The 16,008-nt window shown below is 39.4% G+C and overlaps 1 protein-coding gene across 1 annotated transcript; it reads left to right on the plus strand.

Moving 5' to 3' along the window:
• The first annotated feature begins 10,508 nt into the window (after positions 1-10,508).
• On the plus strand, positions 10,509-15,389 carry LOC119783183 (perforin-1-like). Its single transcript, XM_038284559.1, has 5 exons — positions 10,509-10,584; positions 12,383-12,943; positions 13,050-13,188; positions 13,279-13,490; positions 14,019-15,389. The coding sequence occupies exons 1-5, from the start codon at positions 10,577-10,579 to the stop codon at positions 14,890-14,892; spliced, it is 1,794 nt and encodes a 597-aa protein (XP_038140487.1). The 5' UTR covers positions 10,509-10,576; the 3' UTR covers positions 14,893-15,389.
• The last annotated feature ends 619 nt before the right edge of the window (positions 15,390-16,008 follow it).

A 16,008-nucleotide genomic window follows, 5' to 3' on the forward strand; every position in this document is an offset into this window, starting at 1 on the left:
AGCTTCAGTCATTCTAAAATAGGATTACAGTTTTTTTCTGTTAGATTAGAAGTCTGCGACCTTAGCTTTGTGGCTCACTTAATATAATAAACAATGTGCTCTTTCTCTAATAGTTATATGTGCATATTATTGTGTTATTCTTTTGTACTTTGCCCCCATGAAAAACAAGAATCTGTAAATATATTAGTTCAGAATCCCTGCACAATTTGTAGAAATTTTTTTTGTTGCTTTTAATTAATGAAACAAATGAACATTTAATTATGCTGTACACTATCAACAGCACTTGTCTGGAAAAGTACACTACCGGTATATATAATCTAAAAAGAGATTAAGAAAAACTTATTTATATTAAGAAAACACAAAAGCAAATTTTAAAAGCTAAAAAGCTAACCAAACTAGAACGCTATTGATATGCTGAGATATTGATGTAAAGGCCTACCATTATAAGCTATTTTATTTTTATATTTATTAAGTTTTTTGAAATTTTACTTCTTTTAAAAGCAGCAACTGGTGGATTTTAATTCTCTAGAAAAAAAGCCAATGTTGAAGAGTATGATGCATCAGACCACCTCTCACCTCCTTCGGTTTCCCAGACCAGATGACTAGCACAAGATCCCCCGCTGAAATGGACAGCACAAATGTTGCATATTAGTCAGATGTGGCCAGGCTTCCACTGTGGCTTGTGTTTCTAAAGTATCTTCACAGACTCATTTCTTTAAACAGAAGAAATAATTAATAAACGTTGCTTCAATGGTTTAGGTGGTATAATCATTTATTTTTTGCCATTTATCTTTCCTCTGTTGTTTTACTAAAAGTAAGTTTCTTTTGCATTAATATGTGCATTATAATTTTTTTTTTTTTCAAGAGTAAGAACGTTGTGGTTTTTACTTGAAAAATGTGGCCGCTTCTTCCTGCTGCTTAAAAAAAACTTTTTTGTTCTGTGGTCAGTAATTTTAACTATGTGAAAAAATACTTTATCATTTTAGTTATTCATTTAATACTTTTGCTAATCTGTCTTCTGTTACAAGCATGGATGTGTGACAACAAGGTGGTGGGTTTTCACATTAATCAGTCACACATGAAGTGAGTGACTAATCAACTTCTTTTTGAAAAAGTCTGGTCCAAAGACAATAACTTTTATTTTGTCTGAATTCGAAGAAAAAATATAGTCATCCAGGTTTATATGTCATAAAGACACGCCTGCAGTCTAATAAGTAACAGGTCTGCATAATCCAAACTGGGAAGAAAGTTTTCCCCAAAAAGTTTGCCAATATCAACATATCTATAGAAACACCACCTAGACAACCAGCAATGGAATGATGACATGCAAATGAATATGAAATCATTGGTCAGATCAGGGCTGCGCAGTGACATAGTGGGTAGCAAGAAGATCTGGGTTCCAATTCCGGCCCTGCCTCTTTTTACATGGAGTTTGCATGTTCTCCCTGAGCATGCGTGTGTTTTCTCCGGGTACTCTGGCTTCCTCCCACACTCCAAAAACATGACTTTTAGGTTTATTTGTTTCTCTAAATTCCCCTTAGGTGTGCATGTGAATGGTTGTGGCTCTGCGATGGACAGGCGACCTGTCCAGGGTGTACCCCGCCTTTCGGCCATTGACAACTGAAGATGCGCACCAGCACCCCTCATGACCCCGCTTGGGATATGCGTGACAGAACTGGATAGATGGATGGTCAGATCAGGTCAAATACAGAAAACACAGCAATTAACATTATAACATTAGAGATGAAAAATACAAAATTCAGGTTATCTTTAGTGCTAGTTTTTGTATTTTATGGGGGAGAAGGGAAAGATACGTCTTATATGTAATGTAATGTATGTATTAATTTTATGTTGTTCATATCATTAATAAAGATATAAGAGACAATGTTTCCGGAAATGTAGGTAAGAAGCACACATGTACCCTTTTGTATAACTGCACATGAGCAAATGTGCTCTGGTCTTTTTTTTCTTCTGAAGCCTTCCTCTTCCTCTCATAAACTTTGAATTCCGTTGCTTCTTGCGTCTCTTGGCCCTTTCAAAGTACGGTATACAATGAAAGAAGTGGAAATAGCAGCACTAAGCAGCGATGTAAATTGCAAATACTGTCGATCAGGCTCGGACTGGGAACGTTTTTCGGCCCTGGCATTTTTCCATCTACACCGACCCGCTTATGGAGCGCCCTGTGCATCTAAAATGTGAAACACAATACGAATACACATTGTGGATTAACCAATCTATCTTCAAGCATCACACAACAACCATCACCAAGACTTGTATGATGCGGTCGGTTGCAAGATGTCACTGACTCATGTTTTCTAGCCCAAAAAATGTTCATAAACCACCTGGATATGTGAAATCTTACCCAATTTCAACCAAAGTCTATTTATCTCTTAGGCCATAAATCTAAAGAAAAAAATGTTTTACCCATAGATGGCCATCCTAAACTGCCAGATTGGGAAACATCCCAACCTGGCAACAATGCACGTAAGACGGGAAACGTTATCCTATAGATGCAAAACCCCATCATGCACCACAACATATTTTTTCAAAATATTCAAACATAAATTTGCCAAATATAAGTGGAATATCGTAGTTTGGTTTAGAGAAAGCATTTCAGTTTTATTATAATTTAGTTTGTTGTAAGGACTTTACAGTTTTAAGAAATAGGTTTTTACATAGGTTTTTATATACTGCATGCATCATTTAAGTAGTTAACATTGTATTATTTCTTTAGCTCCTTAAGTTAATTACTGTCACTGGTAGGTGCTTCGGCCAGAGAGTAAATGTAGGAGCCGGTATGATTAATTAAGGAGGGCCGGCCCTCGCTCGCGGAGATAAGGACCGGCCCACCCAATGATGCTATCTTTGTTGTCATATCAATAAAAACATTTTAAAAACGTTTCTTCTACATTGTTTATTTTTACCTTCTAATCAAAATAAACTGCAGGAGAATCCTAGGTGGGAATCTGCAAGGAAAAAAGCGAGTGTAGATTAATCGATTGAACGTTTTATTAATAAATGGATGAGCAGACAGGCAGATGGGATGTTCCAGTGCTAAGAAAGTTAGGGCTAAAAAAAAAGATATCTGACTGTAGTGTTTGGCAGACCACTCATTAACAAACTAGAAATCAGCAATGATAAAAATTGGAGCAAACATTTACTTAGAAAAAGCTAGGTAACTTTTTCCATATAGAAATTCTTTGTAAATTTCACTCAATAAAAATCGAAGTTGATTTTAAGCTTTTTGAGCTTTTGTAAAGTCAAATTGAGGTCATATATATACTGGAGTGTGTATTTTACCTGGGTTTTTTGGTCTATATACCAACTAGTTTTTGGAAATTGTAACAGCATTTACTAGTCATTAACTATTTTAGTCATTCTTTCAGTTAGATGACTCAAACTGAAACACCAAAGCCAATCTACTACATGTGTTTATATGTCTCACAGGTACATGATCTTAAACTCCCAGAAAAAGACACACAAGAAAACCTGTAGGAGTTTGTTTTTTTTGCCGATAAACATTTATTATTGCAGATTATTTGACAGGAAAACAGTTTGAGTGATGATAACCATCATTCTTTCATCCTGCTTAGATTTTCCATTGAAGTATGCAGCTCTCATTGCCTCAGACCTCAGATGTGGTAAAACAAAATAGTTGCATTGGTTCTTTTGATTTTGAATATAGTAAATTTACATCTGATGGGCTTTTGATGGATGAGATTAACAGTTTGACGCTGCTTTCCATAGCCAAATGAAGTTGTGTTTATTTTTTTTATGCTTTTTTCTTCTTAAATGTTGGTGATGATTAAAACCTGATATTGATATTTTATTAACTCATCTGCCTTACCTGTTACTGGACTTAATGAGTGAAAAGTGCATCTCTCTTTAAACTGGCCTTAATGCAGACTGGGGTATGATTCTGATCTCCACGGTGAATTGGAATTGCAGAATTTGAGGATTTGGACACATTGCATTTGGCAATAAGGTATACATTTATATATGGATTGTTGGTGGATAGATCTTCTGATGGTATACAAGTGCAACTTTTGAACAAAAGATAAGTAGTATGAAGAATGCATTATATTTAGTGGTTTGTTTTCAAAATTGCAAATATCTTTCACCAATCAGATTCATGATTGGTTGACAACAACCATTCACATGGTTGTTGTCAAAGCTAGGTAAGCCTTAATTTTAAAGTTGTATCACCTAACATGGACATTTGTAGGTTTAAGTTTAGAATGTTTCAGCACTTAACAAGTTTATTTGGTTTTAACCCACATTAGCATTATTGGTGTTGCTTTTCACAGTTTTCAATGTGGTTTAGCACATTGAACAAACATTTCTTTATGTTTCTCTTTTTTTATTGTGTTTATATTTCTCCCATTTATCAGTAAAATAATTGAAAAAGTTGCGTTTCGACAGTTAAATTCCTTCTCAACAAGACCAGCTGCTTTAATGTCTTCCTGTCAGGTTTTCATGCAAACCACATCTGTATAAATGTGGACAGTAGAATAAGAACAGTACTAATATTATTGGACATCAGTGCAGCATTTGATACTGTTGATCACTTGATTTTATTAGAGCATTTTGAAAATTGGGTCGGCCTTTCTGGTGCCGCACTGGACTGGTTTAAATCCTACGTTAAGGACAGTGGCTTCTATGTGTCTTAGACTTAGACAGACTTTATTATCATTTTGTATACACAGAGTGTGGCCGTGATAAAGGTAAGCAGCAGTGATAATTTAAACATGCAACTCTACACTCACCAGCCACTTTATTAGGTACACCTGTCCAACTGCTCGTTAACACTTAATTTCTAAGCAGCCAATCACATGGCGGCAACTCAGTGCATTTAGGCATGTAGACATGGTCAAGGCAATCTCCTGCAGTTCAAACCGAGCATCAGTATGGGGAAGAAAGGTGATTTGAGTGACTTTGAACGTGGCATGATTGTTGGTGCCAGAAGGGCTGGTCTGAGTATTTTAGAAACTGCTGATCTACTGGGATTTTCATGCACAACCATCTCTAGGGTTTACAGAGAATGGTCCGAAAAAGAAAAAACATCCAGTGAGCGGCAGTTCTGTGGGCGGAAATGCCTTGTTGATGCCAGAGGTCAGAGGAGAATGGCCAGACTTGTTCGAGCTGATAGAAGGGCAACAGTGACTCAAATAACCACCCGTTACAACCAACGGGTGGTTGCACAAGCTCATCGAAATTGGACAATAGAAGATTGGAAAAACGTTGCCTGGTCTGATGAGTCTCGATTTCTGCTGCGACATTCGGATGGTAGGGTCAGAATTTGGCGTCTACAACATGAAAGCATGGATCCATCCTGCCTTGTATCAACGGTTCAGGCTGGTGGTGGTGGTGTCATGGTGTGGGGAATATTTTCTTGGCACTCTTTGGGCCCCTTGGTACCAATTGAGCATCGTTGCAACGCCACAGCCTACCTGAGTATTGTTGCTAACCATGTCCATCCCTTTATGACCAAAATGTACCCAACTTCTGATGGCTACTTTCAGCAGGATAATGCGCCATGTCATAAAGCTGGAATCATCTCAGACTGGTTTCTTGAACATGACAATGAGTTCACTGTACTCAAATGGCCTCCACAGTCACCAGATCTCAATCCAATAGAGCATCTTTGGGATGTGGTGGAACGGGAGATTCGCATCATGGATGTGCAGCCGACAAATCTGTGGCAACTGTGTGATGCCATCATGTCAATATGGACCAAACTCCCTGAGGAATGCTTCCAGCACCTTGTTGAATCTATGCCACGAAGAAATGAGGCAGTTCTGAAGGCAAAAGGGGGTCCAACCCGTTACTAGCATGGGGTACCTAATAAAGTGGCCGGTGAGTGTATATCAGTTACAGTTCTTTTTTTTTTTTTTTTGTTGTTTTCTTTATCCAGCTTTATACAACATTCAGCAGTCTAATGGCAGTGGGGAAGAAACTGTTCTGGAATCTGCTGGACCTACATTGAATGCTTCAAAGTCTCTTTCCAGAGGGCAGCAGGGAGAACAGTCCATGGTGGGGGTGTGAGGGGTCATTTATAATGATACGGCTCAGAACACGCAGCCCTGGGATGATGACGCCCCGATGATCCTCTCTGCTGTTCTCACTACTCTTCTCACCTTCTTCCAGTCTGAGACGCTGCAGCTTCCACATCACACAGTGAGACAGCTGGTCAGAACGCTCTCTATGGTGCTCCTGTAGAAGGTGGTGAGGATGGATGGGGGCAGGTGGGCTCTCCTCATCCTCCGCAAGAAGTACATGCGCTTTTGTGCCCTTTTGATCAGTGAGGTGGTGTTTACAGTCTAGTGGTGGGTGTCTGTGAAGTACACCCCCATGTGGTGCTGCTGACCACCTCTACAGCTGAGCTGTTGATGAGCATTCATGCTTTTTTCTTCTTAAATGTTGGTGATGATTAAAACCTGATATTGATATTTTATTAACTCATCTGCCTTACTTGTTACTGGACTTAATGAGTGAAAAGTGCATCTCTCTTTAAAGCTGCCTTAATGCAGACTGAGGTATGATTCTGATCTCCACGGTGAATTGGAATTGCAGAATTATACATTTATATATGGATTTTTGGTGGATAGATCTTCTGATGGTATACATGAGCAACTTTTGAACAAAAGATAAGTAGTATGAAGAATGCATTATGTTTAGTGGTTTGTTTTCAAAATTGCAAATATCTTTCACCAATCAGATTCATGCATCTCTGGGTGTGCACTTGAGTCTTTCTAGCCTGTTTTTGTCTTCCTCTTTAGCTTGTGTGTCTCTGGCAATGCATATTTTTGTAAAAATAATTAATACATTTACAGTTAAATACCAAAGTCACCAAATTTACATGGAGGTTGTTGTCAAAGCTAGGTAAGCCTTAATTTTAAAGTTGTATCACCTAACATGGACATTTGTAGGTTTAAATTTAGAATGTTTCAGCACTTAACAGGTTTATTTGGTTTTAACCCACATTAGCATTATTGGTTTTGCTTTTCACAGTTTTCAATGTGGTTGAACACATTGAACAAATATTTATTTATGTTTTTATTGTGTTTATATTTCTCCCATTTATCAGTAAAATAATTGAAAAAGTTGCGTTTCAACAGTTAAATTCCTTCTCAACAATGACCAGCTGCTTTAATGTCTTCCTGTCAGGTTTCCATGCAAACCACAGCTGTATAAATGTGGACTGTAGAATAATAACAATGCTAATATTATTGGACATCAGAGCAGCATTTGATACTGTTGATCACTTGATTTTATTAGAGCATTTTGAAAATTGGGTTGGCCTTTCTGGTGCCGCACTGGACTGGTTTAAATCCTACGTTAAGGACAGTGGCTTCTATGTGTCTTAGACCTAGACTTAGACAGACTTTATTATCATTTTGTATACACAGAGTGTAGCCGTGATAAAGGTAAGCAGCAGTGATAATGTAAACATGCAAGTCTATATCAGTTACAGTTCCAACATTCAGTTTTTTTTTTTGTTTATCCAACTTTATACAACATTCAGCAGTCTAATGGCAGTGGGGAAGAAACTGTTCTGGAATCAGCTGGACCTGCATCGAATGCTTCAAAGTCTCTTTCCAGAGGGCAGCAGGGAGAACAGTCCATGGTGGGGGTGTGAGGGGTCATTTATAATGATACGGCTCGGAACACACAGCCCTGGGATGATGACGCCCCAATGATGCTCTCTGCTGTTCTCACTACTCTTCTCACCTTCTTCCAGTCTGAGACGCTGCAGCCTACACACCACACAGTGAGACAGCTGGTCAGAACGCTCTCTATGGTGCTCCTGTAGAAGGTGGTAAGGATGGGTCGGGGCAGGTGGGCTCTCCTCATCCTCCGCAAGAAGTACATGTGCTTTTGTGCCCTTTTAATCAGTGAGGTGGTGTTTACAGTCTAGTGGTGGGTGTCTGTGATGTACACCCCCAGAAATGTGGTGCTGCTGACCACCTCTACAGCTGAGCTGTTGATGAGCATTGAATTGGGGTATTAAATATGGAAGTAATGTCCCCCCGAGGACGGCTGCGCCTCGGGAACTTCCCTTCCGGTTCTTTTCCTGGGAGCAAGATAGTTACTATTCCTTAACTCAAACTGGGTAAAACCATATAAAAAAGGACTATAAAACAGGAGTAAAAAGGTAACAGAGTTTATTCCAGGTTGTATCGTTACAGGACAGAGAAATTGCTTGGAATTCACACAGCTGTCGGCTCAAAAAACGTCAGCGAGCGTCCGGCAAAGATTGAGCCCAGAACAAGGTCATCTCCTCCTTCTTATACCACATGAGTCTATGTGTTGCATCAGGTGGATGCTTAGCTGTCCGTATCAGAAACTGACATGCCATCCATGCCCTGACCTTCATGCATCTTTACAGATTACAGATAGCTCTCCTTTATCAGTCCGGCTCCAAGATCTACCCATATCCTGTGTATTTTTAAAGATGGTAAATGGTAAATGGCATGTACTTATATAGCGCCTTTATTCAAGTTAGGAGACTTGACCAAAGCGCTTTACACTACATTCATTCACCCATTCACACACACACTCACGGTGGCAAGCTACATTGTAGCCACAGCTGCCCTGGGGCTCACTGACAGAAGCGAGGCTGCCGTACACTGGCGCCACCGGGCCCTCTGACCACCATCAGTAGACAATGCAGGTGAAGTGTCTTGCCCAAGGACACAACGACAATGAAAGTCGGAGTCGGGGCTTGAACCGTCAACCCTCCGATTACAGGGCAAACTCCTACATCCAACGCCACTGTCGCCCTCAAAAAGACACACCTGTGTATTTTTAAAGACACATAGATTACCTCTGTACACACAGTGACATCCACCATGTGAAGGAAGGCCTTCGACTCTGTCTAATCTGGCTAACAGATTAACAATACACATGATTTATAAGGAATAAACATAACAGTGGTTAGGCCGGTTCTTCCAGAAGTCAACAATGATCTCCTTGCTCTTCTCCACGTTCAGGATCAGGCTGTTATCTCTGCACCAGCCCACCAGCTGCTCCACCTCCACTCTGTATTTCTGTTCATTGTCGTCTCTGACGAAGCCCACCACCGTGGTGTCATCTGCAAACATCATGATGTGATTGGTGGTGAACCTGGGGACGCAGTCATGTGTTATCAGGATGAACAGCAGGGGGCTCAGGACGCAGCCCTGAGGGGAACCTGTGCTTAGCGTGATGACATCGGAGGTGTTCTGTCCGACCCGTACTGACGGAGGTCTGTTTATGAGGAAGTCTAGCAGCCAATTGCAGAGGGGTTTATTGAAGCCAAGCTGTTCCAGTTGGGATCGTTGGGACACAAGGAGGGCAGAGATAGGGATGGCCACCCCCAACAGAGAAGCGCCGCATTCAACAGACGACAGCACCCGAAGTCTGACACCCACAGACCCAGGAGGAGATCCCCAGTCTGGGATGGGGGCAGGCAAAAAAAAAATAGGACCAGACACCACCACAGAGAGGAGGGCAGCAGTGTAGCTCAGAACTAGCCCCAAACACCACTTTAGGCCCATCCCAAGGAGGGACAACCCCCTCAAACAGCACAGGTCAAAGCCCCAAATGGCATTCCCATTAACTGCAAACCTGCCCTCAAAGACAACAGAGCAGGTAGCCAAACCATCAAAGAGCCCACTTCGCCCCATTCAGTCACAGCCTTGCCAGGTCCCCACATCCATATAGCCCTCTTATACCCATGGCTGCCAGGCGATGGCAACCCAGGAAGTCCACATGGATGACCAAAAGGTAGATAGTGTCAAAAAGAAGTTATTCCTCTGCCTTTCATCTTTTTACCTGACTCAAGCAAAGAAAAGTGCAATTCTCTTCATACCTGCCAAATGCAGACTCATCCACTGGACTGACAAACACAAAGGTATGAGGGTTATCTCCACAGTGTATTGAAATTGCAAAAGGATAACTTAAGGATATGGATTATAGAATGTTGTTTTTTGCAAGAAGATACATTTATATATGGATTGTTGGTGGATAGATCTACTGATGGTGTACATGTGCAACCTTGGAACAAAAGATTGTATAAAGAACACATTATGTTGTGGGGTTTGTTTTCAAAATATCAAATACTTTTCAGCAATCAGATGCATGTATGTCTGGGTTTGTGCTGGAGTCAGGCTCTGCTGTTATTGTTAATGTATTTATGGTTAAATTCCCAAAACAAAATGCCAAATTTATGTGGGGGATAATATTGAAGCCTTAAATATTATTAAACAGTCGTATCAACTAGCATGGACATTTGTAGGTAGAAATTCAGAATGTTTCATCACTTAACAAGTTTCTTTTTTTTACCCCACGTGATTGTTAGTGGTGTACTTTTCAGCGCCACAGTTTTCCATTTGGTTTAACACAATCTACAAAGATGTTATGTCCCTCCTTTTTCTCACCTCAGACTAAGGTGAGAGTTTCAACGGTTTGATTTTGCATGAAAACGAGGGGTGGGGTGGGGGGGCTGTTCTGCCCCCATTTCACACTTCATAAATGACAAAGCCTGCATCTGATGCTCAGCGTTGAGCTAGTGTGTGATAAGAAATTTTGACTCATGCGAAGGTAAGTCTATTCACTTTGTTTAACATTTCCTATTGAAAAGATTTTATTTTTAGTTACCCCTTAGAATTATTAACAGTGTAAAGGTCATCAGACAAATACATAAAGTATATTCGAATACATTGAAAGGAAAACATATGACCTTTATGAAACCGACTTAAGAACTTTGCTGGTGATCATTCTTAATTAAATGAAACACAGGGAAAAGTGCATAAAACTTTGTAAGTAGAACTATGATCAAATAATGTCTTTAGAAAAAGCTAAGACGTTTTACTGACCATAAACAATCTCTTTTCTATTGATTCTCTATTAAGATATGTTTTAACCTCAACTAAAGAGTGAGTGAAAGTGAAACTGTACACTAAATCAAAGTAGAGTTTTGTTTTGTTTTGTTTTTTCAAAGGAACTTAACAAGAAACTACCTTAGAGGATTGTGTTGTCTACTTTAATGTGTTGTTAATGGTGTTGTTTTGATAGAAAGTTTAAAAAAAGCAATAGAACATATCTGATCTGCCCATTCAGGTCCCAAAGCTTTGAAATTATACATATTTCAATATTTCATTCAGCTCTCAGGTCATTATTTAAACTTAGATTGAATGGGGTTAAAATCCAAAGAGCATGTGAAAAACTTCAGAAACTTTCAAACTGAGATCTATATTTAAGGAACTAGAGTTAGTTAATCAGCTTATAATCATTTCAAAATTGTTGTCAAAATAAAATGGTTCATAATAGATAAGGAGCAAAAATAAACCTGATGTATAAATTTATTTTTCGGTAGATCAGATTAGAGCGACAGTGTCGTTACTGGTGTCTGTAAACATATTTTAGAAAGTCAGTTAGAAACTTGGAACACGGATCATAAATTCACGCATTGACTCCCTGCTTATCAGTTAATACATTTAAACATCTTGCTGTTATTCGATCAGAGTAGTAAATAACAATAAACAGTTTGGGGCTAAAATACTTTTTCTTGTCAAATGTGAACCAGACCCTTCAGGTAATCTAACATTACAGGACCAGAACTACGCAATGAGAGGTCAGAATATTTTTTTAGTCTCCTTATCTTTTGAAAAAAACTCACCAAAAACCTCAAATTTGGGAAAATGTTTTTTCTTCTTTAAATTAGAAACTAAAAATAATATTGTTTACAGCAGCTCCTGAACAAATACAACCCCAATTCTGACGATATAGAGATCTGGTGTAAAAGATAAATAAAACAGTAAAATACTTGGACATCCTTTCCAAACCTTTATGGAATTGAATGCACTATAATGACAAGATATTCAATGTTCAAACTGATAACGTTTATAGTCATTTTGCTTTTTGCTTTGTTTTTTGGGATATATTCACTAATTTTGAAATAATTAATGAGTTATTAGCCCTAGATAAAAATAAAATGAAATAACTTATGTTATTTTTTGTTTGATCAGGGGGTCATAATTTGTTATATTTCAAAAGAAGTCATCTGGCAAAGCGGGGATAACAACTAAAATAAAATAAATTATATCATCATCAAACTATGCATAGGATTATAGGTTATTCTAATATTTATCTTCAGCATTTCATAAATAAAAATCATACAATAAAGTTAAAAGTGTACCCTTTTATCTAAGTACCAGAGTATGCATTGACTTGTTTAGAGGTGAAATGGGGGTTAAAACTGACAAAAACCTATTAAATCTAGAATGTACAAAACAAAATCACAAAGTGAACGAAGCTTTAGGTATCAAAGAAATGGTTAACTACAGTTTTATAGTGCTTTAAAGCTCATTTGTTAAAGTCAAAATGTCTTTCTTTACAGTCTCTCATCCACTGTCCAGTTTAGTAAAAACATGCTTCTACAGTTGTGCCTCTGTGCTGGCCTTCTGCTGGTCCTCCCTCAGTGTACACGAACGTCGTGCACTAATGGGACACCCAAACAGTGTAAGGAGGCAGACTTTGCTCCAGGCTCCAATCTAGCAGGGGAAGGTTTTGACATCACCAAAATGGAGCGCAAAGGAGCTTTCGTGCTCAACATGGATGACTGGGAACGTGATGGTAAAACATGCACCCTGTGTGTAAACCCTTACATGGAGAATAAAAAGCAAAAGCTGCCTCTGTCTGTGAAGGACTGGAGGGCAAAGCAATCCTGCAGCTCAAGGGTGTCCTCCAGCCTGCACAAATCCAGCGAGTCTTTGGTCACATCCTCTTCTTCCTCTGTTGAGAACAACTGGAAAATGGGCTTAGAGTTTCAAACCATGAAACGCAGCGCCTCGCTCATGCTGGCTGGGACCAACTCTAAACTTTCTGATTACTCCATGGAGAAAACAAAGAATGACAAGTTTAGCTTCTCAAGCCTCAGCATGTCCTGTGAGCACTACAGGTAAGAAGATGAGAACTCAAAGTAAATATTACCACCTTGTGTTGAAGCAGAATTTAAAAACTCAGAGGTTCTACCGGTTTACTTGTTCCCACTTCACTGAAATCAGCTATGGAGTTGTCAGCTCACCCAATATAAGCAAGGACTTCAAGGCAGCACTGAAACAGCTTCCTCCAGCGTACAATGCAAAGAGCAAAGAGCAGTTTTACAGGCTCATCGACAACTTTGGCACCCATTATCTCAGCAAGGTGACATATAAAAAGACTACTGACTTCAATGGCAATTGTTAACTTCTCAAAGGGAAATTATGAAATAGATCTGCAAAATGTGTATTTCAGGTGAAGTTAGGAGGAAATGTTCAGTCGGTCACCAGCATCCGTCAGTGTCTGGCCAGCTTGCAGGGGCTCAGTTCGGAGGAGGTGCAGACGTGCCTGGAGGTTGAAGCGTCTGCAAGCCTCAGGGTGACCATTAACACAGAATCAAGACACTGCAAGAAGGACATAGAGAAGTCAGAGAGCAAATCAGCATTTTCCGACCTCTTCAATGACAGGTATGCATCACATTTTTCTCACACACATATTTACAACAAGTCCAAGTTTTCTGCTGTTGTGAATACTGCTTCTCAAAGTGGTTTTCCAGAGTCCCAAAGCCTTAAAAGTTGGCTTTGAAAATCTCTGTAGACGGATAGGGTGTTGTTTTTAACTTTCTTAAGGTCAGGTTGTGATACAGTATGTTGTTATTTAAAATAATTTAGCCCAATTCTCTTAGGTTCTACCTAAGAGATTCCAAAACTCCACTGATCTGGCAGTAATCCGATTACCTTTCACTACAGGCCCAGTTGGTTTTGGGATCTCTTTACTTCAAATAAATCAAGCCACCGTTTGGAAACTAAATTTAGGATTTAGTGAAGTTATTTCTTATGTAAACAGATAAAAAGGAAAATGAAGCAAAAATTGATTAAAGAAATCTTTAAATGGTAAAAAAAAAAGTTCACAGCACAGACTCCCACAGAATTTGAACACAGCTTAAATCCTTAAATAAAAAGGTATCCCTACTGTTTTATCTATAATCTCGATAGGTTCACAGAAATCAAAGGAGGCCATACCACAGAGCCAGACCTTCTCTTCAGTGCTGACAAAGACCCAACAGCCTACAAGGAATGGCTCAACACTGTTCCACAGAATCCTGACATCATTTCATATTCCCTGAGCCCTCTGCATCAACTACTGCCTGCTAATAAAAAAACATGGTCAAACCTTCGCTCAGCCATCACCCATTATATCCTAGAGAAAGGCCTGATGATAAACTGCACCGAGCGTTGTAGAAAAGATCCCAGCGATAAGTGCGTCTGCCAGTGCAATGACCCGGCTGTAAACCAGGACTGCTGCCCATCCCGTAGGGGCATAGCCCAGGTAGTTATAACAGTTCAGAGGGCTACAGGTCTGTATGGAGACTATTCTACAGCCACAGATGGCTTTGTGAAAATCATTTACAACCAAGTCGAGCGCACCAACGTCATCTACAACAACAACAACCCACACTGGAACATGGTGCTTAATATGGGTCCCCAGGATCTGTCTGTAGCAAACAAAGTGAAATTTCAGGTCATGGATCAAGATAACGGCTGGGATGACGACCTGCTGGGAGAGTGCGTGCAGTTTCTGAAAAATGGCATTAAGGAGGACTTCTGTAATCTGAACCATGGTCGACTGTACTTCAAACTGGAAGTCAAATGTGCTCCGAGTCTGAGAGGTGATTCATGCAAAGAGTATCAGGCAACGCCCATGGATACAAGTCTAAAGAAGCTCTACGTGTCCCGTCATGCCCACCCTATTCCAAAGCCAATGCTGCTTGAGATGGGGGTGTTTGTGAACAGACCTTTGTATTTTAATCAAACTATTATGAGAAACACAACTCTTACTGCTAAGAAGCAAAGATATGAGCTTAAATAAGGCCAATGTTCTGCTACCATATCTGTTTACCGAAATAAAAAAACAATTCAATAACTGGTAGTTATAAAAAAAAACTGTACCACTTTTTTTATGGATTTATGGATATTTAGGGGATCTTTTCGCAAATGCTTAGGTTGGCTTGGATGGACTTTTCCTCTTTATAAATGAAATTATACATATTTTCATGCTTTTGTACTATTCAAGATATCTTTACCTAACAGCAGTGCTTTTTCATGCTGTTATGGACCCATGTTTTGTGATCTGGATGTATGTTGGTGTGCCTGCCCTTTTTGCTCTTCCTCTGTGGAGGTGATGTGGATCAAGGACACAGGACATAAACAACTATTTTCCAAGCATCTGTCGCCCTGTTTTAGCATTATATCATTCACACATACATAATATATCCAAGCATTCACACACATTCCACTGATCCTGACATTCCCATCATATTATAGTTGCTGTTATTCTTTGCTTTTAATAAACATTATTTCGTTCACCTTTGAGATTGTTTTTCATTATTTTTGGTGAAACTGAGTTCATCTTAACACATTCTCTAAAACAATAAGAGGGAGTTCGTTCCCAAGACAGTTTGCAGCTCTGAAAATTAAACAATCACTGCTTTTCAGAAAAGATGTAGAGAGTATTCAAGCTAAAAGCAGCCCTGCCATGTTTGTTTTGCTGCAGCCTTATGGCTCAGGTTGACATCAAACCCGTCGCTGCATTTCAGCGGTTCAAAACCGTTTTCTATTATGGATGATGCATCTATTGGCTTCTGGTAAGATGCGTTGTAGGGAATTTGTGAATTCACAAATCTTACGACAATTTATCTTGCATGCAAAGTAAATACATGAGTTGTCTTTTGTGAGAGCTGTGTAGATGTTCATGGTGTTTTGAGTCATGATTTTTTTTACATTGTTTTGATGCTAAATCATCATTTTATGTATCACAAGAGTGCTGTTAGAGGTGTGGACAACCAGCAGGCCTCCTAACAGCAGGCCTGCACGGTAAGTGCGGCTGTATAAATGGGATGTAATATTCAAGCACCTTTCTCTAAGCTACGCTTCAAGATGAGACAAGAAAAAATTACATTCAAGTAAAGATGGTGTTGATCATGTC

Source organism: Cyprinodon tularosa, unplaced genomic scaffold (assembly GCF_016077235.1).
Source record: "Cyprinodon tularosa strain WSP-4 unplaced genomic scaffold, ASM1607723v1 ctg105, whole genome shotgun sequence".
NCBI classification, from domain to species: domain Eukaryota; kingdom Metazoa; phylum Chordata; class Actinopteri; order Cyprinodontiformes; family Cyprinodontidae; genus Cyprinodon; species Cyprinodon tularosa.

Bases quoted from the DNA above. Each gene is read 5' to 3' on its own strand.
- LOC119783183 (XM_038284559.1), top strand. The intron at 12,944-13,049 runs GTAAGAAGATGA...CACTGAAATCAG, and splicing joins ATGTCCTGTGAGCACTACAG to CTATGGAGTTGTCAGCTCAC. The intron at 13,491-14,018 runs GTATGCATCACA...TAATCTCGATAG, and splicing joins TCCGACCTCTTCAATGACAG to GTTCACAGAAATCAAAGGAG.